Source organism: Rhinopithecus roxellana, chromosome 15 (assembly GCF_007565055.1).
Source record: "Rhinopithecus roxellana isolate Shanxi Qingling chromosome 15, ASM756505v1, whole genome shotgun sequence".
NCBI lineage: Eukaryota > Metazoa > Chordata > Mammalia > Primates > Cercopithecidae > Rhinopithecus > Rhinopithecus roxellana.
Genome location: NC_044563.1, coordinates 20,147,755 through 20,174,653, shown reverse-complemented (window position 1 = coordinate 20,174,653; position 26,899 = coordinate 20,147,755). Strand labels below are relative to the sequence as shown.

The 26,899-nt window shown below is 40.3% G+C and overlaps 1 protein-coding gene across 4 annotated transcripts; it reads left to right on the top strand.

Moving 5' to 3' along the window:
* Window positions 1-1,122: 1,122 nt before the first annotated feature.
* On the top strand, window positions 1,123-25,879 carry LOC104680419 (glycine N-acyltransferase-like protein 1). 4 transcript variants are annotated; one of them, XM_010386366.1, is made up of 8 exons: window positions 1,123-1,133; window positions 9,260-9,269; window positions 13,486-13,619; window positions 16,914-17,033; window positions 17,719-17,826; window positions 24,253-24,379; window positions 24,658-24,835; window positions 25,090-25,879. In XM_010386366.1, the coding sequence occupies exons 4-8, from the start codon at window positions 16,956-16,958 to the stop codon at window positions 25,505-25,507; spliced, it is 909 nt and encodes a 302-aa protein (XP_010384668.1). In that variant the 5' UTR covers window positions 1,123-1,133; window positions 9,260-9,269; window positions 13,486-13,619; window positions 16,914-16,955; the 3' UTR covers window positions 25,508-25,879. The 4 variants fall into 4 exon arrangements, with proteins under 4 accessions (XP_010384668.1, XP_010384670.1, XP_010384666.1 ...); XM_010386364.1 differs by lacking the exons at window positions 1,123-1,133; window positions 9,260-9,269 and adding an exon at window positions 12,161-12,208 and having other exon boundaries at window positions 13,496-13,619; XM_010386365.1 differs by lacking the exons at window positions 1,123-1,133; window positions 9,260-9,269 and adding an exon at window positions 13,206-13,279 and having other exon boundaries at window positions 13,496-13,619.
* Window positions 25,880-26,899: the final 1,020 nt, after the last annotated feature.

Genomic DNA, 26,899 nt, shown 5'->3' with positions numbered 1-26,899 from the left:
CCATTGCTGAGTCTTGAGTAGATAAAGCGGCCAAGAAGCTCAAACTGGGCAGAGCTCACCACAGCTCAGCAAGGCCTATGGCCTCTATCGACACCATCTCTGTAGGCAGGGCATAGCTGAACAAAAGGCAACAGGAACTTCTGCAGACTTATATGTCCCTGTCTGACAGCTTTGAAGAGAGTAGTGGTTCTCCCAGCATGGCATTTGAGCTCTGAGAATGGACAGATGGCCTCCTCAAGTGGGTCCCTGACACCCATGTAGCCTAACTGTGAGACACCTCATACAGGCAAGTGTCCCTCTGGGACAAAGCTTCCTGAGGAAGGATCAGGCAGCAATATTTGTTGTTCTGTAATATTTGCTGTTCTCCAGCCTCCGCTGGTGATACCCAGGCAAACAGGGTACAGAGTAGACCTCCAGCAGACTCCAACAGACCTGCAGCTGAGGGACCTGACTGTTAGAAGGAAAACACACAAAAAGGAATAGCATCAACATCAACAAAAGGACATCCATCCCAAAACCCCATCTGTAACAGTTCACCAGTGATTTATTTACAAATGAAAATTGTATATATTTATTGAGTATAATGCTTTAAAGTATGTATACATTGTAAAATGGCACAGTAGAGCTAATTAATATATGCACTATCTTATATACTTTAAAGGTTTTGGTGAAAACACTTAAAATGTATTCATATAACTATTCTCATAAAATAGTATTTTTAAATATAATCACCATACTGTACAATAGATTTATTGGACTGCTCCTACTATCTAACTGAAATTTTGTATCCTGTGACCATCTCCCCAATCCCTACCACCTCCTCCAATGTCTGGTAACCACCATTATACTCTCTGCTTCTATGAATTTAACTTTTTCAGATTTCACATGTAAGTTACATAATGTGGTATTCATCTTTCTGTGCCCGGTTTATTTTACTTAACATAATGTACTCCAAGTTCATCTATGTGGTTTCAAATGACCAAATTTCCTTCTTTTTAAAAGCTGAATAGTAATCTATTGTGCATATATACCACATTTTTAATGTTCATTAATCTGTTGATAGACACTTAGGTTGACTCTATGTCTTGGCTATTGTGAATAATTCTATAATGTACACAAAAGTGCAGATATCTGTTTAACATACAGGCCTGCCTCAGAGATTTGGAAGGTTTAGTTCCAGACCACTGCAATAAAGTGAATATTTCAGTAAAGCAAGTCATATGAAGTTTATGGTTTCCCAGTGCGTATAAAAGTTATGTTCACACCATACTGTTGTCTATTAGGTGTCCAACTGCATTATGTCTTTAAAACGTATCTATCTTAATTTTAAAATACTTTATTGCTAAAAAATGCTAAGGATAATCTGAGCTTTCAAAGAGTTGTAATCTTTTTTTTTTTTTTTTGCTGGTGCAAGGTTTTATTTCAATGTTGATGGCTGCTGACCAGGGTGGGACTTGCTAAAGGTTAAGGTAGCTAAGGCAATGTCTTAAAATAAGACAACAAATAAGTTTGCTGTATTGATTAACTCTTTCTTTTAAGGGAGGAGACCACCCCTCATATTGTCTTGTGCCCAATTTCTGCCTCCAAATAAAGAAGAAGTAAAAACTAAAAGGCAGAAATGAAATCCACAGGCAGACAGCCCGGCACTGTGCCCTGGGCCTGGTAGTTAAAGATCGACCCCTGACATAACTGGTTATGTTATCTATAGATTCCAGACATTGTATGGAAAAGCACTGTGAAAATCCCTGTCCTGTTCTGTTCCGATCTGATTACCGGTGCATGCAGCCCCCAGTCACATACCCGCTGCTTGCTCAATCGATCACGACCCTCTCATGCAGACCCCCTTAGAGTTGTGAGCCCTTAAAAGGGACAGGAATTGCTCACTTGGGGAGCTCGGCTCTTGAGACAGGAGTCTTGCCGATGTTCCCGGTCGAATAAACCCCTTCCTTCTTTAACTCGGTGTCTGAGGAGTTTTATCTGTGACTCGTCCTGCTACACTTTCAGAAAAGATTTGTCTGTAGTATGTAATGCTGTTTGGTAGCATTTTACCCACAGTAAAACTTCATTCAAAATTGGAATCAGTCCTTTTAACCCTTGCTACTGCTTTATCAAATAGGTTTACGTAACATTAGAAATCCTTTGTTATCATTTCAGCAATGTTCACAGAATCTTCACCAGGAGTAGTTTCTATTTTAAGAAGTCACTTTCTTTGCTCATCCGTAAGAAGCAATTTCTTTCATTCAGGTTTTATCATGAGATTGTAGCAATTCAGCCAGATCTTCAGGCTCTTCTTCTAATTTTAGTTCTCTTGTCATTTCCACCACATCTACAGTTACTTCCTCCATTTAAATCTTGAATGCTTCAAAGTTACCCGCAAGGAATGGAATCAACTTCTTCCAAATTCCTTTTGATGTTAATAGCTTGATCTCCTCCCATGAATCATGAATGTTTTTAATGGCATATGGAATGGAAAATCCTTCCAAGAGATTTTCAATTTACTTTGCCCTGATCCGTCAGAGAAATCACAATGTATTGCAGCTATAGCCTTAGAGAATGTATAAATAATAAGACTTGGAAAGTTGAAATTACTCCTTGATCTATGAGCTGCAGAGTGGATGTATGTTAGCAAGCATGAAAAAAAATTAATGTCCTTGCCATCACAGCCTTTGAATGAATAGGTGTATTGTCAATGAGCAGTAATATTTTTATAAGAATATTTTTTTCCTGAGCAGTAAGTCTCAATTGTAGGCTTAAAATATTCAGTAAACAGTGCTGTAAATAGATGGTGCTGTAATCTAGGCTTTGTTCTTCCATTTATAGAGAATAGGCAAAGTATATTTAGCATAATTCTTGAGGGTCCCAGGATTTTTGGAATGGTAAGTGAGCATTGGCTTCAACTTAAAGTCACCAGCTGCATAAACTCCTAATGAGAAAGTCAGCCTGTCCTTTGCAGTTTTGAAGTTAGGCATTGACTTCACCTTTCTAGCTGTGAAAGTCCGTGATGGCATCTTCTTCCAGTAGAAACCTGTGTCATCTACATGGGGAATTTGTTGTTTGGTGTAGCCACCTTCATCAATTATCTTAGGTAGATCTTCTGGATAACCTACTACAACTTCTACATCAGCACTTGCTGCTTCCCTTGGACTTTTATGTTATAAAAATGGACTGGGCGTGGTGGCTCATGCCTGTAATCCCAGCACTTTGGGAGGCTGAGGTTGGTGGATCACCTGAGGTCAGGAGTTTGAGACCAGCCTGACCAACATGGTAAAACCCCATCTCTACTAAAAATACAAAAGAAGAAAGAAAAGAAAAGAAAGAAATCAGCCAGGTGTGGTAGTGGGTGCCTGTAATCCCAGCTACTCGGGAGGCTGAGGGAGGAGAATCGCTGGAGCCCAGGAGACAGAGGTTGGAGTGAGCCCTGATCGCTGCACGACTACATTCCAGCCTGAGCAACAGAGTGAAACTCTGTCTAAAAGACAAAAAAAAAAAAAAAAAAAAAAGAAAGAAAGAAAAAGAAAAGGGCTTCTTTCCTTAAACCTCATGAACCAACCTCTGCTAGTTTCCAACTTTTTTTCTGCAGCTTCCTCACCTCTCTTAGCCTTCAAATAACTTAAAGGAGAGTCTTGTTCAGGATTAAAGTTTGGTTTATGAATGTTGTGGCTAGTTTAATTTTCTATCCAGAGCACTAAAACTTGCTCCAAACAGCAATAAGGCTATTTTGCTTTCTTATCATTTAAGCGTTCACTGGATTAGCATTTTTAATTTCCTTCGAAGATTTTTCTTTGCATTCACAACCTGGCTAACTGTTTGGTGCAAAAGACCTAGCTTTTAGACTATCTTGGATTTTGACCTGCCTTCCTCAATATGCTTAATCATTTTTCACTTTTTGCTTAAAATGTAAGACTCATGACTCTTCCCCTCACCTGAATACTTATAGATCATTGTATGGTTTATAATTGGCATAATTTAAATGTTGTGTCTCAGGGAATAGGAGGCTGGAGGAGAGGGAGAGAGACTGGGAACGCTCAGTCAGTGATACAGTCAGAACACACAACAGTTATCAATTAAGTTTGCTGTCTTGTATGGGTGCAATTTGTGGTGCTCCAGAACAGCTAAAATAGCACCATCAAAAATCACTGATCACAGATCACCTTAACAGACACAATAATACAGAAAAAGTCTGAATATTGTGGGAATGACCAAATGGTAACACAGCCAGGAAGGGAGCACATTTGTTGGAAAAATGGTGCCAGTAGACTTGCTTCATTCAGGGTTGACACAAACCTTTTATATTTGTAAAACTACAGTACCTGTGAAGTACGATAAAGTGAAGTGCAATAAAATGAGGTGTGCCTGTACTGATTTCATTTCCTTTAAACATGTATGCAGTAGGGATTGCTGGATCATATGATAGCTCTATTTTTAACTTTTTGAGGAACCTCTGTATTGTTTTGCATAAGGCTACACTAGTTTACATTCCCACCAACAGTGCACAAGGATTCTCATTTCCTCACATCCTCTCCAACAGTTATCTTTCATCTTCTTGATAATAGCAATTCTAAAAGGTGTGAGGTGATATTGTGATTTTAATTGCTTTTGCTTGATAATGAGTACTGTTGAGCATTAACAACAACAACAACAAAACCCCATTAGTTATTTTTATGTCTTCTTTTGAGAAATGTCTATTCATGATGGTGGCGGGGAGATAGCGGCAGCCGGCTGGGGAGGGGGTGTCCACACACCACAAAGAGCTTCCCTGGGTGAATTCTGGGACCTGGAACAGCCTCCTCCTCTTCCCACTGCCTAGACCTGGGGAAGCCTTTTCTCATCCTTCTCGCCCATCCCCTTGTGGCGGGGCGAGTGGGCTGAACTGCTCCATGCTTGCGGAGCCCAGAGCTGAAACGCTTACCATGAGCGCTGCAGAGTGAACTTCACTTCCTTTCCAGGGCGCACACGTGAGCCACTACCCCAGGTTGTGTTGATGTTTTATTGGTATTTCTGCAAACAGTAATAAGGCCATTTGGATCTTTCATCATTCATGTTTTCACTGGACTAGCACTTCTAATTTCCTTCCAAGTTTTTTTCTTGCACTAAAATCTGTCTTTGTATTTACATCCTGACTCCAGACTCCCTTTTCCAAATCTAGATAAGCACAGTGACCATTCAGCATAACCAAGATCCCTTTCTCACTGTTGCCTCTCTCCTAACTTATCTGCTGCCCTTATTTAAACAAACAAACAAAGAGCAAAACAAACAAAAAATACCTCACTCAAGGAATTAGGTAGGTAAGGAATGATGGATCACTTTGGAGTCTGGGCTTAAAAACACACACAAAAAGAAAAAAGTTAAAATGCACTTGTTTTCTCTACACTGGCTAAGAATATTGTTCTACAGTATAAATTTTAATGTCATGTGTCTGTGTGAATGTAGTTTGGGTTTGAATAGCATTGAGTATGAATGACTCCACAAGTACCTTCAAGTGCAGCCCCTCAGTTTAAAGAAGAAAGCGGGGGAAAATATTCCACAAAGCTTTAAGTTCCTTGAGTGCTTCCTTTTCTTACTGAGCATGGTTCTAAGAACTGGAGATGAGCCTACTTTGGAAACAGCCCCTCTTGCCCCGTGTTTATTCTTAGGGCACCCCTTCATCCATGCCATGACCAATGGTCTCATTCCCAAGTGATGATAAGTTAGCTAGAATTTAACACTTTTCTGTAACTGTAAACTTAGATTATGCTTTGTTATAAATTTTTACACCACTCTTTTGTTAAAGATGCAGAATTGGGCTTTAAAAAAAAAAAAAAAAGTATTGGATCAGATAAGCCCTTTCCTTTCCACTTGTCTCTGGGCAATGTGAGCTGATGGTTCTTCAGATGTTGAGTTTTGTTTAGTACCCACTGCTCTTTAGCCAGGAATTCTCTAGTGATCTGATGCAATGTGGCTGAAAACCAGTTTTTAAATTACGTGTTGACAAGTTGCCTTATATTTTAAAAGGAGAAAAATTACCTGATTTATATTATGCCAGGTGACAGCAACATGAAGTCCTAATTTATTGTTCTTGGTTCTTTTCCCGCCTAATGTGAACTTCCGTGTCCCGGAGCCCTCAGGAATGCCTACAGCTTCTGGTGCAATGTCTTCTCCCAAAGTGTTGGCCACCATTTCACCCAAGACCCTCTTTCAATCCTTGCTTTTCTGAGTCAGACTTAGAGAGCACCACTGTCTCCCCTTATCCCTTACTTGATCTCCAAACCAGATATTCTTGCTATACTTTTCTTTTCAGTACCTCTGCCTGAATGGTGAGCTGCCATTTTAGGAAATTGGGTCAGATACCAATTCGGGAGATTTTAAGTCAAAAACCTCTAACCCATTTCTTCCTGTGAAGGAGTGCAAGTCTCTGAAGCTCTCACTCACCTCTGTAGTCTGTGTAGAAAATGTACTGTAATCCCCCTGGCCCCCAACTGCCATTGCCTTTGGTGTGAGATGTTCCCTATTTCCTAGTTCAACTTGAGTCCATCTCTCCTCTGCTATGCAACCCCCATCCAGCAATAAGGATCCAAGCCACAGCCTCCTATTCACAGTCCCTGCCTCCATTCCACACTACCCTAGGGAATCCCTGGATTCCCCACTCTGTCCACATACTGTAGCATTCATTCTCTATCTCTCTCATCCTCTTACCTGTGGTGGTTTATGGGTGTGATAGAGTTTTCAAGAATATTATAAACTAGTAAAAAGAAAAAAAAAAAACAGAGAGAGAGAAAGATCTATTCAGGGTATCTGTACATTTGATAAACAGGAAAGTTATTCTAGTCTTTGTATACTGGCTTTGTCTGGAAAAACCCTTTCCCAGTCATCCAGCAATTCTTGGCAGGGTTTCTGTTGTGGTCTGCAGGTGAACTTGTTGCTGAAGTCTTCAGGCAGCCTAGCCTGGTGCTTGTGTCAGCAAGTGGTAGGCCTGGTTCCTGGATCTGTAGAGTTGGGCCTAAATCCTGGATCCACTGGGGTGGATATTTTCACTGGGTATGCGGGCATGAACATAAAGCCCATGTCTACAAGGCAGGCATACAGCCTGTACCTATAGGGGCTGGACTGAAGTGTGGGTCCACAGGGACTGACATGGCTCTGATGTGGGCATTGAGCCTCTGTCTGCAGGCACTGGCTAGGTTCTGGAATGGGCCTAGTGTCTGGGTCTACTGGGATAAACATGGAATCTGAGTCCATGGGGACTGGCCTGGTACTGGTGCAGGATTAGAGCCTGAATATGGAGAAATGGACCTAGGATCTTGGTAGATGGAGGCTTACCTAGAGCCTTGGTCCATGATGTCCAGCCTAGCATCAGTGAGAGGTGACAATGTGCTAACAGCCCTCACTCACAGCGCCTCCTCAGCCTCCGGCCTCGGCGTCCACTCTGGCAGGCACTTGAGGAGCCCTTCAGCCCGCCACAGCACCGTGGGAGCCCCTCTCTGGGCTGACTGTGGCCAGAGCCTCCTCCCTCTGCTTGTGGGGAGGTGTGGAAGGAGAGGGGTGGGTGGGAACCGGGGCTGTGCTCCCGGGCCAGCGTGAGTTCCTACGGGCCGAGCTGGGGTTCGGTGGGCCCCGCACACAGTGTGGCCAGCCAGCGCTGCTGGTCCAGGGCAGTGAGGGGCTTAGCACCCAGGCCAGCAGCTGCAGAGGTTGCCCCGGGTCCCCCAGCAGTGCCCACCAGCCCGCCCTGCACTAAAATTCTCGCGGGGCCTTAGCTGCCTCCCCGCGGGGCAGGACTTGGGACCTGCAGCCCCCCATGTCTGAGCTCCCGGCCCTGTGGTGGGCTCCAGAGCAGCCTCAGCCTCCTGGACGGGTGCCGCCCCCTGCTCCATGGCGCCCGGTCCCATCAACAGTCCAAGGGCTGAGGAGTGCAGGCCCGGCTTGGGACCGGCAGGCAGGTCTGCCTGCAGCCCGGGTGCACGATCCACTGGGTGAAGCCAGCTGGGCTCCTGAACTGGATGGGGACTTGGAGAACTTTTATATCTAACTGGAGGATTGTATGTGCACCAATCAGCACTGTGTATCTAGCTAACCTAGTGGGTACTTGGAAAACTTTTATATCTAGCTCAAGGATTGTAACTGCACCAATCAGCACTCTGTCAAAACGGACCAATAAGTTCTCTGTAAAGGGGACCATTCAGCTCTCTGTAAAATGGAGCAATCAGCAGGATGTGGGTGGGGCCAGATAAGGGAATAAAAGCAGACTGCATGAGCCAGCCAGAGGCAACCCGTTAGGGTCCCCTTACACAGTATGGGAACTTTGTTGTTTTGTTCTTTGCAATAAATCTTACTGCTGCTCACTATTTGGGTCCAAGCTGCCTTTATGAGCTGTAACACTCACTGCGAAGGTCTGTGGGTTCACTCCTGAAGCCAGGGATTCACTCCTGAAGCCAGCTATTCACTTCTGAAGCCAGCGAGACCACTACCCCACGGGGGAGAGCAAACAACTCCAGAAGCGCTGCCTTTAAGAGCTGTAACAATCACCATGAAGGTCTGCAGCTTCACTCCTGACAGCGAGACCACGAACCCACCAGAAGGAAGAAACTCCAGACACATCTGAACGTCTGAAGGAACAAACTCCAGACACACCGTCTTTAAGAACTGTAACGCTCACCGTGGGAGTCCGCGGCTTCATTCTTGAAGTCATTGAGACCAAGAGCCCGTCAATTCCAGACACATCAGGATCTACTGAACTCAACCTGTACACTGGGCTTGCTAGAGCACAGCTGGGCCCTGAGCTTATTGGATCCTGGGTCACAAAAACCAGCCTGAAGCCTGAAGCTGGCCTAGGACTGGGGTAGGGTGGGGCCAGTGTAGAGCCTGAGACCACGATTTTGAACCACAGACTAGATACATCAGAGAAGTGGGCTTGGAGAATCCCCTGCTGGAGTGCTGCAGAGTAACCACTCTGTCAGATAGCATGTGTTTCTGGGAGGAAAGCATAGGGGCCTAGTTCCAGCCTTACCCCATTGCATCCCATAAGCACAGGCTGACTTTGGGAGACACTCCAGAGCTGGTCTGAAAGGCTGATGCAAAGAAGCCTCCTTGGGAACTGAAGTGGTCGAAGAAGCTCAGCAAGCTCAGCAAACCCTACAGATGGGAGAGGAACCCACAGATGGGAGAGGAAGCTATTGTCCTGGCCAAAGTCCTGATACAGAGTTTGTCAGAAACATAGGCAGACGTGAGGCAGGTTGCAGCTAGCACTGGCACTGGAATTGAAACCTCCTTTGTAGTCCCATAGATAGATTTTTGTGTAAACATAGAAATTGGCCCTCTGGTCTTAAAGCTTGAAACTTTCATTTGTTTTATATGAATTTCATTCTTAGTAAAGGACCCCTCGGTACCTCAAAAAGTATCAAAGAACTGAAACTCGCCAGATGAGCCCATCCAGACAATGGACACCAGGCTTTTCATAAATCATGATTGCTTCCTTAGGTCTCCTGAGTTCCTGTTTTCCTACACATTGTTACATTTCTTCCCTGGTATGTAAACTCATAATTTAGTTGGTCAGGCAGATGGATTTGAGACTGAGCTTGCATCTCCTCCGCTACAGCATCCAATTCAGCCTTCTTCCTTGGCAATAATTGGTGACATTGATTGGTTTTCTGTGCAGTGAAGAGCAGGACCTAGACCACACCCCTGGCATTTAGTAATGGATTTTTGTTCCCCGACCCGGAACGCTTTGGATTGGCAGCCATGAGTCTGGAGTCCCAAAGCCCTCCTAAGCAGCTGCTTACCCAATTTTGACTGGAGATGAGTTCCCTCTCTCTGGGGCCAGCCACAGCTGGCCTCAACCATGTTCTTGATTACCTTGGAAGAACTGCTTTTGAAATTTGACATCTGCATCCAGATAGGTGACTGTCTTTTGTGGGCCCAGACAGAAGGATCTGCTCCTCTCAGTTTGGGAAATTTTTAAAGGAATTTCCACTTGCAGATTGAATAAGCCCTACTGATGAAAAGAGGGAAGTACCCTGATTGTTCCAGTATGGACACTCTTGGGGGCTTGTTTGTCATTGTGTGTGTCCAGGCAGTTGAGTGTCTTTTGTGGTTACCAGACAGTGGGATGAGCTCCTCTCCACTGGAGAAATTCTGAAGGAATTTTGATTTGCAGATTGATTGAACCCAACCAATGGAGAGAGGAATCACCCCAACTCGTTCAGTTTGTAGACTTTTGGGGCTTGTTTGATCCTGCAGCAATTGGATTGTTTTAGTGACTGTTTGCATGTATCTGATGTAGTCATGGGAAATTAGAATTTAATAAATTGACACTCTTTTATAACACTGTTTGACCCCAGTATAGTTTGGAATCTGGTATTTGCTCTTGAATGGGAAAGTGGGTTGGATTTCCATGTATCCAGGCTTTTGTGCTGCTGTTGGGCCAAGGTAATATGTGATGTTCTCCTGTGGTGCTGTTTGATCCCAGTGTTCTTTGGAGTCTGGAGAGGTTTGGACTTTAAAAATTAAACTGCCACGGAAAGTGTTTTGCCGAAAATTTTGGTTCACAGCATTCACTGGATTATTGATCAAGGCTAACAAAGTTCAGCCATGTGAAGTTTGCAGACTGGTGAGTTTGTATTTCAATAGCTAGACTTCCAAGGTAAACGCTATTGGATCTTTTTGTGTATGTATATCTAGATGTGTTTATATGTAGGCATTTGTATTACGTTAAATGTTGTGACTATCCAATTGGCTTATAAATAAAAGAATGCTCATAGATAAAGTAAATAAGTCCAAAGTATTTTTCGTGTTCATGTTAAGTAAATCTTTAGCAAGCTAGTATTAAAAGTCTTGTAAGATAAAAATAGAAATGTCATAATTGTCAGCATACATTTTTGTCTGGGTTTTATATTTGTCTCTGCTAGGTATTTTGAGGTATCAGAGTTTGACGCAGAAGTTTATAAAATTGTAACCAGAGTTTGAGATGAACCTGGGAAACAAAGACCCCCTCCCCCATCTCTATAAAATAAAAATAAAAAATTAGCCAAGCACAGGGATTCATACCTGTAGTCCCAGCTATGCAAGAGACTGAGGTTGGAGGATTGCTTGAGCCTGAAAGGTCAAGACTGCGGTGAGTCTTGATCCAGCCACTGCACTGGTGAAAGAGCAAGACCCTTCAAAAAAACAAATAGAGGCAGAGAATAACAATGGGGCACAGAAGCATTGCAGAGTGACTAGGGAAGGAGCTGTAATTTTTAATAGGATGGCCAAAGGAGGCCTTATTGAGCAGGTGGCTTTTAGGTGAAGACTTAAAAAAGGTAATAAAGTCTTCTATACGTCTAGTGAGAAAATAATGCAGGCAGAAGAAGAAGGACAGCCAAGTGCCTGAAGCAGAGAAGCCAAAAGAGTGAGGTCTAGGACCTGACTGGACAGATATCAGGGAGGTGACTGGACTCTAACTTAGAGAACTGTTATAAGCAATTTGTATCTCTTTCTCTAAATGAGATTGGGAGTTACTGCAGGAGTTGCACAAAGGAATGACAAAATCTGGCTTTTGTTTTAAAAGGGGCATCCAGGTTTGTTACTGATGGAAGACTAAAGGCATTCTCCATCCAGAAAAGACTGCTAAGAACTGTGAAGCATATAAAAGTTAACCCTACTTGGGGCAAAGTTTCATGAATGCTGGCAGATGACACAAGCTTCTTAGGTCAAAGACAGGGTTTTATGACTCACTCAACAGAGAGAATGATTTTTGTGTTTGTGTCAGTCATCCTTGCTCCACAAGTCCTACAGAGGAAATACAGAAAGGCAGTTGAATGTTGCAAATGCAACAGATGTGTGTTGCGGCCAAGCAGCCCCTGAATTTAGGGAACCTGGATGTTTTATAATGAACTGCAAGCAAACCTGTCTGAACTTTGCTCCAGAGGGAGACATTATCTTTCTTATACTGATCAGTAAGCAGACCTGCCCTCTGCTTCAGAAGAAAGCAATATATCTAGCTTCCAAGATGTTGTCTTTACAAACATCCTTGAAAAGATAGTCAGGAGTGAAGGCTATCGATGTCTCTGCTCATAAGACATACAGAAATGTGAGAGGTCATGAAGAATTTTCTCCCAACCAGAATTAGCAGGATGTCATAATGAATTGGATGTACAGTGGGAGGGGAAAAGATACTTAAGAATAACTCCAATAAGTTTTATTTGAACAGGGGAAAAAATGGAGTTGCCATCAACTAAGTTGAGAAAGACTACAGGTGAAGTAGGCTGGGTGAAGAGGGTGGATAAGGAGTTCGATCTGAGACATAATGAGTCTGAGATGGCTATTGGATGGAATCCAAGAAATGTCAAACAGGCCATTAGATACATATGTCTTGAGTTTGAAAAAAAGTTTGAGTAATAATTTAAATGTATTAGTCATTGGCAGGTACATTTATTTTAAAGCCATGGGACCAGATGAGATCACCAGGAACTTTGAAGTGATCCAAAATTAAGAAATTGGGGAGAAAATAAGGGTCCACCGAGGAGACTGAGAAGAAGTAACCTTTAGTAAAGTTAAAGGAAAACCAAGAGAGTGTGTTGTCTTGGAAACCAAGTGAAAGAAGTTCATTAAAGGATGATCTATTAAGACGAGAAGCAATAATTGACCATTGGATTTAATAACACAGAGATCACTGATGGCATTAAAAAGTGTTTCAGTAGAATAGTAGCAGCAAAAACCCAATTACATAAGATTAGGAGGGGATTGGCCGGGCGCGGTGGCTCAAGCCTGTAATCCCAGCACTTTGGGAGGCCGAGACGGGCGGATCACGAGGTCAGGAGATCGAGACCATCCTGGCTAACATGGTGAAACCCCGTCTCTACTAAAAAATACAAAAAAAAAAAAACTAGCCGGGCGAGGTGGCGGGCGCCTGTAGTCCCAGCTACTCGGGAGGCTGAGGCAGGAGAATGGCGTAAACCCAGGAGGCGGAGCTTGCAGTGAGCTGAGATCCGGCCACTGCACTCCAGCCTGGGCGACAGAGCGAGACTCCGTCTCAAAAAAAAAAAAAAAAAAGATTAGGAGGGGATTAGAAATAGCATGTATAGATAATCCTTTCAATAAAGTTTGCCACAAAGTGTTAAAACAAACTAATTATGGCCTGAGAAGGACTCTGTACTTCTACATTTGAGTCCTGTGGGTAAACTGTTACCTACTTTAATAGTCAGACAAGATTGAAAACCTTATTTAGTAGTGTGCACCTGTAACAATACTTGAGTGTTGGCCAATCCCAGCAGCCATACTTCAATCACTCATAGACTGCTGAATGTTCAAACTGTGTTCAAATAAGGCAAATCCCCAGTTGTAACTAATCTCACTGTTTCTGTACCTCATTTCTGGTTCTTGTACTTCACTTTACCTTTTTTTGTCTATAAATTCGTTTTGACCACAAGGCACCCCCGGAGCCTCTGTGAATCTGTTGTGATTCTGAAGGCTACCGGATTCACAGATTGTTTATTGTTTAATTAAACTCCTTTAAACTTAAGTCAGCTGAAGTTTTTATCAGATGGTGTCAGAAGCAGGATCTGAAGTGGAGCTTCTAGTATCCCCAGGAGCACTAAGTGAACACAGAAGGTACCTGCAGGATCCAGTTGCATCCACTGATCTCTCAGAGAGGCTGAGGATAATATGTAAACTCCCTCTCGCAGTTTGGAGGTTCACACATTTGTGTTTTGAGCTCTTTGAGTTGCTTGGAGCAAATTTCTGATCCAAACTGTGTTTGGAGTCATTACAGGAAATAGACTGGGTCTAGGAACAGATTTGATCTTGGAATTGATTGACTTGGATCCAGTTAGAGGCCTCTTACATCTCACTGGGTCAGAAAGGAACTGGTAGTAAGCAGTAACGTTGCAGGAGTTATAAAATGTGGCTTTTGAAAATTCACAGGGATATTTGTGTTCTACCCCTTTGTTTCTTTCTTTTATTTTCTTTTCTTTTCTTTTCTTTTTTTCTTTTTTTTTTTTTTTTTTGTGCACCTAGGTAGGAAAAAATTCATTGGCTTATCAAGAGAACCAAAGAGTAAAGCCAATATTTTAGGTAAAAATTGGATCCTTAATTTCTGGAAAACTGAGTTCCTTCTGGCTTATACATTAGGACTGGGAGGCAGTTAAGTCTTAACAGAAATGGCAAAATGTTACTAAAGATAACTTAGAGTGGAACATTCCAAATGAACGGCAATGCCAATGCATTTAAACAATGCCAAGTACATTTGAAAATGAGAGCTCTCAGAAAAGTCCCTTTTGACTAAAAACAGTTTTGGCACTATGGGATGTCAACTGCTATTCTCTTTGGAATAATCTGCCTTGCACTCGTTGTTGACCGCTGTGGGTGACAGGATGAGGCACGTACAGAATCGTGGGACCTGGGGAGCTTTTTCCTTCTCCCTACGAAAAAAGAAACTTGATAGCTGATGGGACCGTGGGGAAAAAAGACAAAAATACATAGCGTTTATTCTGTTTCTATAATTCTCATCTTTAACTATGGTTCAAGTGCCTTCCATGTTTTTTTCAATCTAGCCTAAAAATAAAAACATGTCAATGGTACAAAATGAAATTCTTAAATAAGAAATAAATCACACATACTTTCATCACCCAAAAACAATTTTCATGTTTGTTTATTCCCTTCAAGTCCTTGTCCATGTGCAAACATAATTTGGGTACATATGTAAAAGTTATATATTTTTATTTTTTTACCCATTATTCATTATAATTGCTTTTTTATAGTCTTCACAGTGACCACTGACTGTTTGCTACTCATATTTACTAACTGTCATTCACAAATTTATAATTTCTCTTTAGTGGACTTTAAACTTATTTTCCATATATTATGAAAAATTATTTTAGTTAAGGAATGAAATTCTGATACATAATACAACATAGGTGAACCTTGAAAACATTATGCTAAGTGAAATAAGCCAGACCCAGATGGACCAATATCATAGGATATATAGGAGCCAGGGACTAGGGAGACAGGGAATGAGTAATTGTGGTTTAATGGGTATAGTTGCCATTTAGGATGACAAAAACGTTCTGGAAATGGATAATGGATAAGCATTTTGAATGTACATAATGCTGCTGCATTCTATGCTTAAAAATGGTTAAATGGTTAAGTTCTTTGTTATGTATACTTTACAACAATTTTTTAAAGAAGGTGGGGAGGGGTCTCTCCAGGTTTTTAGCAGCTTCCTGATTTAGAAAAGAAATGTTAATGGTAGGAATACAGGTAGAGAACACTTTTGTTTGGGTAGATGTTAGAAGCTGAGGCCAGGGTGGGGTCTAAGAGCAATATTAAGTATGAGGTGGAAGAGGCCCTCAACTAAGGTCATTGCAAGGGGATGGAGCAGGGAATGGATAGGAGAGGTGTTTTGGACAAAGATGTGGCAGCTGATAGGTGTGGGGATTGTTCTCATGTATCAGCCCAGGCTATAGTGTTCCCGGGGCAAACGGAACACAAGTTTTTTTGCGGGGAGTGATATAGCATGGCAGATCTTGAATTAAAACTTTAAAATCTTGACCAAAAGCTCAAAGGAGAAGACAATAGTGAAACACACAGGTATGGGCAATTTTAGTTAAGTCAGGTGAGAAACAGAGCAGATAAATCACTTGGAGATGGAAAAAAACACCAGTGTTTTTTGACAGCTACAAGAATAGCAGAGTCAGACAGGGGATAGGCTTATGCCAGAGATCCAGTTTTATTTACTAAAAGTTCCTTGAGTATTCAAACATTCTGAAATTCTGAGATCTTGCAAAAGGATGCCTTTGTTTAAACATTGCTTCACCTAGCTACAGAACATAGTTTAACTTTGAGACCTTTGACCCCAGACAAGGCAAAATATGTTCCACCTTGCCTATTACTCAACACACATTTGTTAACTATTTAACCTTCATGGATAAAAAATTTCCAACATCTGTATTAACTAATTTGCAAATGATTGTTTCAAATATCTGATCCATTAATTACATTAATTAAGCTTGTCATAAGTTCTTTACATTTCTAATTATTATATTATTTGATATAATTGCTGAATCTCTATGTGACATGTTGATTAATATAAAGTCAATTAAAAAAACCAACATGTTAAATATTGTTCTTACTTTATTCCAGGTATAATGCTATGCATTTTATATGTATTGCACTGTGTAATCTAGTTCCTCTGGAAAACATGCATTCTAATTTCCAGTTCCAAAGTGGCGAGAAAACACTTTGAGGTTCTGATTGGTTAAGCAACTTACCACAGAAGTAGGAGATAGAACTAAAATTTGAAAGCAGCCTAAGCTTTGAACCTATGAGTTGTGATGATAACCTTCTCCAAGTTATTGTTAAATTACTGGCACATTTCTGAGAATTCTGAATGACCTTTCAACAGAAGTTTACAGATACGTGTCAAAATTTTTTTATCTTTTTAAAATTTTTGTAATGAAACTGGGACAAGTTCCAAAATGGCCATAGGTCTGAAATATTTGGCCCTGAGAAACTAAAGAAAATCTGTGCCAACTCCTGCTCTAAGTTTTTTAGTCATACTTGTTCTTAGAGGGCTGATATTTTCTATTCCGGATGAAAGAAGAATTCTCAGGCATCTGATGACCAAAATACGGAAAAAAATTTGTGATGGCGGTGGTGGAGTGTCTGCTACAGGCATTTGGGAAGCTCACAGAACTCTTAATATTCACTTTTAATTCATTCCACCAGGGAGGAAGGGCATGGGTTTCAGAGCCATTCATATATGGTTTCAAAATCTGACTTTGGCATTTATCTCTGTAAGAACTTGAGAAATTTACTTAGTCTCTCTGAGCTTTGGTGTGTTCAGAATGAAGATGATACTAACAGTACCTACATCATGAGTGTTACTTGAATGGAGTTGTATAAAGTGCATTTTAAATTCATTTGGTTCCTTAACATGTTCCATTCACTTCTTATCTTTTCAGAGTTTCTTCTTGAAGGTCTCAAGGTCTGAAGCATCCCACAGAATGATCCTACTGAATAACTCCCATAAGCTACTGGCCCTATACAAATCCTTGGCCAGGAGCATCCCTGAGTCCCTGAAGGTGAGGGAACCGTGGGAGGTCAGGGTGTGGGAGCAGGGGTGTTGAGAATGAGAAAATAGCAAGCTTGTGATTCTAGTCCTTCCTGACTTTTGGCAAAGGGTTCGAGCTGGGAAACAGGATGGGGTTGGGGGCGCAAGAGGCATATCAAGAGCTGCTGCTTCTCTTCGGGAAGAGGCAGCTAGGCCTGCTCAGCAGGTTTTGTCGCTCATTTGGAGAGGCGGTGGAGAATGGTTGCTACGAACATGGTTTGGAGCCAGTCCGAATGGATATGCATTCCAAGTGTGCCATTTTCTAGTCGTACGGCTTTGTGGGCGTTTCTTTCCCTTTCTCTGACTTTATGTTTGGTCTTTTCTTCAATGAACTAGGAATACGATTAGCATCTACCTCTTAAAGTTGCTGTGGGCACTGAATAAATCTATACAATATAAGTGCTAAGAGCATTGCCAAGTGCCCAGCTAGTGCACAGTAGCTCTTTGGTATCACAAGGACACCTACCTATGAGTTCTGCCTGCTTGCTGGTGTCTTCACGTCCATCAGTATGGTCCTGGAGACGCTGCTCATCTCACCATCATTGATGTGGTCCCAGTACCTTCTCTTAAACTCCATTTTTCTCTTCCTCGTCACATCCAGATCCCCATCTCTGGGGATCTCTACCTCTCCTATTCCCTTTCATTCCCTCCTTCAGGTGTACGGCTCTGTGTATCACATCAATCACGGGAACCCCTTCAACATGGAGGTGTTGGTGGACTCCTGGCCCGAGTACCAGATGGTTATTATCCGGCCTCAAAAACAGGTAGGCACACAGACAGGAACTGGTGGAGCCAGGCAGGTCAAAAGGGCCTGAGGAACTGACCAGTTCAGACACCAGGGCTGCTTTTATAGGGTGAAAGGAAAAGTGAGTATTTTAAAACACTCCTTCAGTACTTGGCACCTTGCATGAGTGCCACGCGTTCCCACCCTTTCTGTAAAGCCTAGGACTCTTCTGGGAAAGGGGGTGGAGGGTGGAGGTGAGGAAAAGGGGAAGGCTGACATTCACAGATTAAGGGCCCTTTGAGGTGGCAGGGGTCACCTGCAGGGGCTGAAAACAGGCCAATTTACAGGGAAAGTTGGGTGTCTGAAATGTCAGAACAGTGACTTAGAAACAAAAACCAAAGCAGAAGTCTACTAGTAAAATTACCTCTCAGGGCCAGGCATTGTGTCTTCTACCTGTAATCCCAGCACTTGGGGAGTCCAAGGCAAGAGTATCGCTTAAGCCCAGGAGTTTGAGACCAGCCTGTGCAGCATAGTGAGACCTCATCTCTACAGAAAATAAACAAAATTAGCAGGGCATGGTGGTGCATGTTTATACTCCTAGCTACTCAGGAGGCTGCAGTGGGATGATGGCTTGAGCCCCAGAAGGTGGAGGCTGCAGTGAGCCAAGATCACACCACTGTACTGAAGCCTGGGCAATAAAGTGAGTTGTTTTTTGTTTGGTTTTGGTTTGTTTTGTTTTTAAAAAGTTACTTCTTAGGAGCCAGGGAAGGGGCTCATAATTACTGTGTGTCAGCTATGTGAATGCACATCTTTTGTTAGTGAATGTTATCATCAGAACAATCTTATGAAGTGAGCATTAATATCTCCAATTTAGAGATAAGGAAACGACACTGAGAAATATTAAGTCGTGTAACTGCTGGATTCCTGATGTTAAGGCATTGCCCAATCTGAATTCAAGTTCAGTGGACTCTGCCACTTTTACTCCCTATATAACCATAGGCCCTTCTCTGAGTTTCATTATCTGTTAAAATGGGGAAAATAAAAGGACCTTCTTCAGAGGGTTACACAAGGTTTAAATGAGATACTGTATGTCAAACACTTAGTACATGGCACATAAATGTAAATAGTGTTTACCGTAAATAGCTGTTATTGGCTGAGGACACGTAAGGAATAAATGAGCTGAAATAATAACACAAACCTAGGTGTATTTTTTTCCTACATACTTCCCCTTTGTGTATGTGTGTTTCATACACATCTGGTTAGTGAACTGAAGCCTCATTGCCAGCCCAGCTTCATGTGGGCATAAACCCTGGGCCTCCAAATAATAATAAGCCACACCAGGGCAACACTAGTTTGCAAACTGGGTCAGGATTGGGATGCAGAAAGTGACAAAGTGACCCTAGCTTGAGGAACAAAGGGGTAAAGGGGATGGGAGCCAGGCTGAGCCTAACACCTTCCTTAGGGATGTTCTTTTGATCTCCTGGCTTCCTGACAATTTGGGATCAAAGATTAATGTTTAGTTTATTTAATCCATGGTCCAATTTCTTCAAAGTGTGATATGCTAAATAACCTAAATAACTGTAGGAAGTCAAATAGTTCTTTTTACTTCAGTAACTTTGTAGTTATTATATGTATTTTAGCAATGCAACAATAGCATCAAATCATAACTTCACATATGCATTGCTTTGAACAAAGATAGATTTATAAAATGAGTCAATGAACAAAAATATGAAAATATAAAAGTTCCACACCACACATATAAGACCAAAAAGAAAGGAAAGAATGAAATATGCTGCAATTTACTTGGAAATACATTCACCTAGTCTGATTCCATAGCATACCATGTTTCTTTCAGTATTGAAAGTCAATCTGGTTTTGAATAATAGCTTTTCAGGGTGGGATGCAGGAGAATTTATCTAGAAAAAAAATAATTTTTTCATTGCCGGTTTTTAATCACAAAGAAAATCTATGCTGATTATACAAGTAGAAAAATCCCACATGGTTTAAAAAAGTTAATAACCTCTCACCTCCCCTTCTGTCCTCTCCTCCTTTCCTACCCCTTGGTATAATCAGTGTCCTTGCCCATATTAACACACAGAGGGCTATTCACTGATGATCTTTTGTCATCACTTTTTAATTTGTCTTTAACATATGGACATCACTTTGGGTGAATTAATACAGCACTAACGTATTCGTTTTAACAACCATGGCATTTCATACAGTCAATGCAATGGTATTTAGTCAATCATTCTCATGCTATTGGGTTCAAATTGTTCATACTTCTTTGTCACTACAAACAAGCTTCAATAAACATCTTCATATACATATCTTTACATCCTGGAAATTTTTCTCAATACAATTGATTTCCAAAAGGGATATCTCCAAGTTAGAGTTTATCTTATTCTAAGCAGGCAATGCCAGATTACCTTCCCAAAGGATTCCACAATTTTATTTTTATTAGCAATGTGTGGAAGAATTGTTTCCTCACATTCTCACCAGCACTGAATGTTATCCCTCTTTTTATGTATCCCAAACTGGTGGGTGATAAATGGCATCTTATTGTAGATTTAATTTGCATTTCCCTAACTAGTGATATTGAACAAATTATATTTTCATGTTTGCCAGTCGTTTGGTATTTACTCTTGACCTGTTTATATTCTTTGACCATTTTTACACTGGGGTTTTGTGTCATTCTTAAAATTTTGTAAGTGTTTTAGATACTAGGGATACTAAAAAAAGGTGTATGCTACAAATTTGTTGCCCAATTTAGAATTAATTGACTATAAGAAATGTTTTATTGTCATGTAATCAAATATATTATCTTTTTCAGTATGACTTCTGAGGTTTTGGGTTTATAAGTTAATAATTAGGAAGATTTTTCCTACTCCAAGATCATGCAAATATTTTCTTATTTTGTCTTGCAGTGAGTTAATTTTTACTTTTGACATTGCAAACTTCATTCTATTTGGAATATATTTTTGAATAGCATGAATTAACATTCTTTTATATTAATCTTCCTGGCTGGCTGATTATGTTAGTACTATTTATTAAATAAGTCATTCCCTACTAAAACATAAATATCTGTTTTGTTGTATAATATGTTATATATTTTTGTATCTTTCTGTATTTTTTTCTAGTCTTTTCTCATGCTATTCCATTGTTTTTTGGATAAATTTTAATATCTAATAAAGCAAATCACCCTTCACCAATCTTTTTTTGCTTTCCTGTTTCTTATAAACTTAATAGCTATATGAACATAAACTAATTTTTCCAGTTCCCCGCCAACTACCCCAAATAACTATTGCAATTGTGATTGGTATTGGAGGAGCATTTTTTGACAATTTTGGAAGGATTAATAATTTCGTGATACTAAATTTTTTCATCAGGAAATATGGTCTTTTGTCACTTTTTTCAGTTTGTATTCTATGCTATCTGGTAAAATGTTAGTGTTTTCCAGTGGAAAACTAAGTGATTTTTCCACTAAGTTTACCCTTAGGTATTTTATACTATTTGTTAAGATTATTAAATTATTTTTCCTGTGATATTTCTGAGCATTATTATTTTGTTATTGCTTTGTTTTTGCATTCTTGATTTCCAAATATGTCACACTATTCTTTAAAACCCTGTTTGTGTGGGGCATTATTTGTTTTGTTTTTTGTCAAAGTCTCTTGGATTTTCTAAATGTGTAATACTCTGATCTACAAACAAAGTAATTTGCAGCTTCTTTGCCAATATTTGTATGGGTTTTTAGTTTCTTGCCTTATTGCATAATATACAACCTAAGAAAACAATTCCAACTAACAATAATAGTATTTCTATACTTGTCTCATTCCTGATTTTAATGAAATAGCTATAAAAGCTTATATTTGGAATTACATTTGATTGTGTATTTACGAGTTTAGAACATTTTTCTGTTGTTCCTACTTTCATAGAACTTATATTTAGAGTGGAGGGTAAATTTTATGTTATTTAATTTTTGTCTTTTCTATTTGGCAATATATACACTCATGTAATTTTTTCTCCTTTAATTTATTACACTAAAAGATCTTCCAATTAAAGCCATTCTGGCCTTTCTAAAACCAACTGCTCATGTTCACATTCTTTTGTATATGCTATTGAATATTTTATTCATAATTTTTGTATCTGCATACCTAAGGGAATATGGTCATAACTCTCTTTTTGTTATTTCTTTACCAGATTTGGCATTAGGATCTTTTCATCTGTTACCAAAGTCTACTATTAAAATCATGTGTTTGTTTTTGACTTATGTAGAACTTAAATGTAAAATAATCTGATTTTGGCTATATTTTATTTTTTAATTTCAACATTGTTTTTAGATACAGGGGATACATGTGCAGATTTGTTGATAGGAATAATGCATGATACTGAGTCTTGGAGTACTGACAGATCCCATCACCCTGGTATTGAGCATAGTACCCAATAGGCAGTTTTCTAACTCAGCCCCTTTTCCTCCACCCTCTAGTAGTCCACAGTGCCATTGTTCCTACATTTATGTCCATGTATGGTCAATGCTTACCTCCCAGTTATGAGTGACAGCATGTGATATTTGATTTTCTATTACAGCTTAGGATTATTGAACTGTGGAAAGCAGTCTGGAAATTTCTTAGAGAACTTAAAACAGAGTTGCCATCTGACCCAGCAATGCCTTTACTGGGTAAATACTGAAAAGAAAATGAATCATCCTACCAACATGACACATGCACTTGTATGTTCATTGCTACACTGATCACAATAGCAAAGACATGGAATCAACCCAGGTGCTCATCAAAGGTAGATTGGATAAAAAAAAATTTGGTACATATATTTTTATGGAATACTGCACAGCAATAGAAAAGAATAAATTCATGTTCTTTGTAGCAACATGGATGGCACTGGAGGCTGTGACTCTTGTCTACTTTTTAAAAGGTAGATGTTTAATTTAATTTTTGATATTTTCTATTAGTTTGTTGAGGATTTCTATTTTTTTGAAAGTTAATTTTGATAGCTTATTTTTGAGGGATAACATCCATTTCTTTTATCAGTAAATATGTTGCCCTGGGGTAGTATGTGATCTTCTATTAGAAGTCTTTTGTTCTTTTCTCTGTTTCTTCTGTTTCTGTTCTCATAGCTTATAGTCTATTTTCTTTCTTTTTTCTATTTCTCTTGTATTTCTTTTAATAAATGCCTTACCAGAAGTTTCTCTCTCTCTTTCTTCTTTCTTTTTGCCATTTAAAAATGAGCTTTTGACATATATATTCTTTGCACTATGTCTTATTCTCCATTTCATTATTTATAGCTTTCATTCTTATAAATTGTTCCATTTGCTATTTTCTAATTTACTTGGATGTTCTTTTATATAATTCCTTGAATATTTACTTGGCTATTTTTGGTCATTCTTTGAAAATCAGGTCTTTTAAAACATCTACTCTTTTAAATTCACTGAAGTGTTGGTTTTGGCCATATTCAGGAACTTGCATTTATAAAAGCACCCTCAGGTTCTTGATGGTTTCTTTAAATTAATTACACTATTTTCTCTTTTACTCTTTAACAGTACAATTTCCAACATAATGTTAATACTTTCACTGGTAAAACTCTCACACTTACTGTTTATATTTTCCCTGAGAAACAAATCCTCATCTTCAAATGAAGTTTGTGGCTAGCCAGAGTCTCTTTCTTTCAAACCCATGAGTCTAACACCACATAAATTACCCAGAGAGCTACCAAAAATTCAGTTATGTCATTCTATTTTGTGGACTTCTTGGTGTAAAGCCAGTGTCACTCTTTGAATAGGCTGATATACTGTAGCCTTGGGAAAAGGCAATGTCTCCTTAATGTTTATATTCACTAAAGTATCTTGCTCAAGCCCTGGACACTGTAGGTTCTAGGACACTATAGATTCTAGGTGTCTAGTGAAACAGTAGACACTAAAACTTAGAGAAATCACAGTTAAATTTATTTAGAGCCAAGTTTAAGGACTTAATTCTAACAACACAGACTCAGTACAACCCAGAACGTGTCCCACAGGAGGTTATGTGGGGGCACAGTTTATATAACAGGAGTATCCTTTTGGCACAGGTGGTAAGAGAAGAAATTGTTGCATTTTTTTATTCTGTTGGGTGCTCGGTGATGCCATATATAAAATAAGGTAAGTGTGTAGTTGAGCGGGTAGGGAGAAAGGTGAGGCATCTTAAGGCCTGCTGGAGAGTGATTTTGTCCTGTCTTTGTTCTGTATGTGATAAGGAGGTTTATAACCAATACTTGTCAGTGTTAAATATTTCCGGTTCCACAGGTAAGAGGTCAGCAGTAGCTTATAGGCCTAGGTTTTATTATCCATGTGCCCAACTGCAGCCATCATGGGCCAGTGTTAAAATTTTCTTTTGAATTTTCATTTTTCTGATAATTGCAATCAGTGAGAGGTGAAGAAATAGTTCAAGGGAATGACCTGAACTTACACCATCCTATACAGGAGATGACTGACGACATGGATTCATACACAAACGTATATCATATGTTCTCCAAAGAGCCTCAAAAATCACAAGAAGTTTTGGAAAATTGTGAGATCATCAACTGGAAACAGAGACTCCAAATCCAAGGTAAGGAGTCTGAAAGAAATGGGAAAGCAGCAGTGCTTCTCAAATTGTGTCTTCAACTAACAGCATTAGCATCACCTGAGAGCTCATTAGAAATGTAAATTCATGGGAACTCTGGGAGCTGGGAGAGGTAGAGCAATCTGGTGTGACAAGGACTCCAGCAGGTTGTGGCGTAAACTCAAGTCTGAGAACTACTAAGCACTGAGGTATTAATCAGGTGGGAGCAGTGTAAGTAGAGAACTCCATATCTGACAAGATTGCTTTCTTGCCTTTCTTCCCAGGCCTTCAGGAAAGTTTAGGTGAGGGGATAAGAGCAGCTGCATTGTCAAAGTCAGTGAAGGTAGAGCATTCGACAGCAGTCCTCTTGGTTACGGAAGATATTCTGAAGCTCAATGCCTCCAGTAAAAGCAAGTTTGGAAGCTGGGCTGAGACAGGCCACCCAGATGATGACTTTGAAAGGTAGAAAAACATATGCTAATCATTTATAATTGCTATTCCTTGTACATTTTTGTAATCCACAGAAATCAGTTTTGGAAAGAAGAGAGGATGAATTCATTCTTTCGGATGAATCAAGATTGTCAAAGGTCAAAATATGCAACTTTACAATGGTGTCTTTAAACAAGAAGAGGGCCTGGCATCTCTAGATTGGGATGACACCCAGAAATTACAGGGGTGAGGATGAAAGTTGTTATCTTTCCTTTTGTTTTCTACAGTGAAACTCCCAACTTTAAGTATGCCCAGCTGGCTGTCTCTTATTCTGGGCTGGTAAATGACAACTGGAAGCGAGGGCAGAATGAGAGGAGCCTGCGTTTCATCAAGCGCTGCATAGAAGACCTGCCAGCAGCCTGTATGCTCGGCCCAGAGGGAGTCCCAGTCTCATGGGTAACCATGGACCCTTCTTGTGAAGTAGGAATGGCCTACAGCATGGAAAAATACCGAAGGGCAGGCAACATGGCACGAGTGATGGTGCGATACATGAAATATCTGCGTCAGAAGAATATTCCATTTTACCTCTCTGTGCGGGAAGAAAATGAATACTCCCGCAGATTTGTGGGGCAGTTAGGTTTCTTTGAGGCCTCCTGTGAGTGGCACCAATGGATTTGCTATCCACAGAATCTAGTTCCATTTTAGACAATGAAGCTGCTTAGTAATTTCTGGCAAGCCATCTCTTAATATTAAAACAGACACCACAGAATAGATTTCTTCACTTACAAACGCATATTGTGCATTTATAAGATTGCAGGAACTCTTCTCACATGGAGCCTTGATGTTAAAAGACACAGCCGTGCTCTTCAGGAGCTCACAATTAGGCTGGAGACAGGGGAGGGTATAGTCTTTATGCTTAAGCGTTGTAGGGAAGGACGGGGTTACCAGTAAACATGTAACTAGAAAGCCAGGCTCAGTTCTTACCTCTGGGAATCAGAACTCTTTATGAAACTTGGTTAATAGAATCTACTATCTGGAAGATAAATGAAGGATTTTAATAAAATTGTCAATAGAATATACCTAATCTATATGGATACTTTATTGGAAATGAATACCCATGCTATTTATGGATTTATGAGGCAATGGTACACTAAAGAATGAAATCAGTCTCTTAGTTCAGTGAGTAGAAATGTATCAAAGGTGAAGCCTGAGAAGAACAGCTTTCCCAGGCTATCTTTCATCATTGTTATGCAGAAAAGGAAACCACAGAATCAAGTGGGCTGGCCTTGGGCCCCCTGTTATGGAAATGACATTTGTTGTGTCTCCTTTCTCCTACTCTTTCTCACATCCTCATCATGATTGAAGCGTGGCACAGGACACGGTGTTGCCTGTGAGTCTGGTTATAAGTTCATTCTTTGGTGTTTGCAGCACTGCTATCATAAGGGGTCAGGGGCATTCTGGGGAGAAGTGACCACTAAGGTGAGGATTGCAAAGTGCCCTTCCCTGAATGCAAGCCAGCTTCCCTTATATCTAGCCCATCATGGCCCTGTTAAGATAGTGATTCCTAAACCTTAACCTGCACTTGGATTAAAAAAACAAGAAAGCATGGGAAAGAAGAAGGAGGATTTCTTAAATATGGCACAAATAAGTTCAAAATTATCAGTAAACACAATACAAATGAATGGGGTAATTTTTTTATTAAAACATATGTTTTTCATATTGAATTAAACATAAAGTCCAAGAAGCATGCATTAATCTGCTCTGGCTGCCATAACAAAATTTCATAGACTGAGTGGCTTACACAACAGAAATTGATTTCTCACTCTTTTGGAAACTGGGAAGGGATATGGCAAGGTTCTGGTGAGGTAGGTTTCATTCTCAGTCCTCTTCTCTCAGCTTGTTGATGGCTGCTATCTCTCTGTGCCCTCACATGGTGTAGAGCAGGGCTCAGACTCTCTTCCTTTCCTTAGAAGGACTTAATTTCATCATTGGGGCTCCACCCTCATGACATCATCTAAACTCAATTACTTCTGAAAGGCCCACCTCCAAATACTTTGGGAGTTGCGACTTCAACATATGAATTTGGGGCTCACTGTC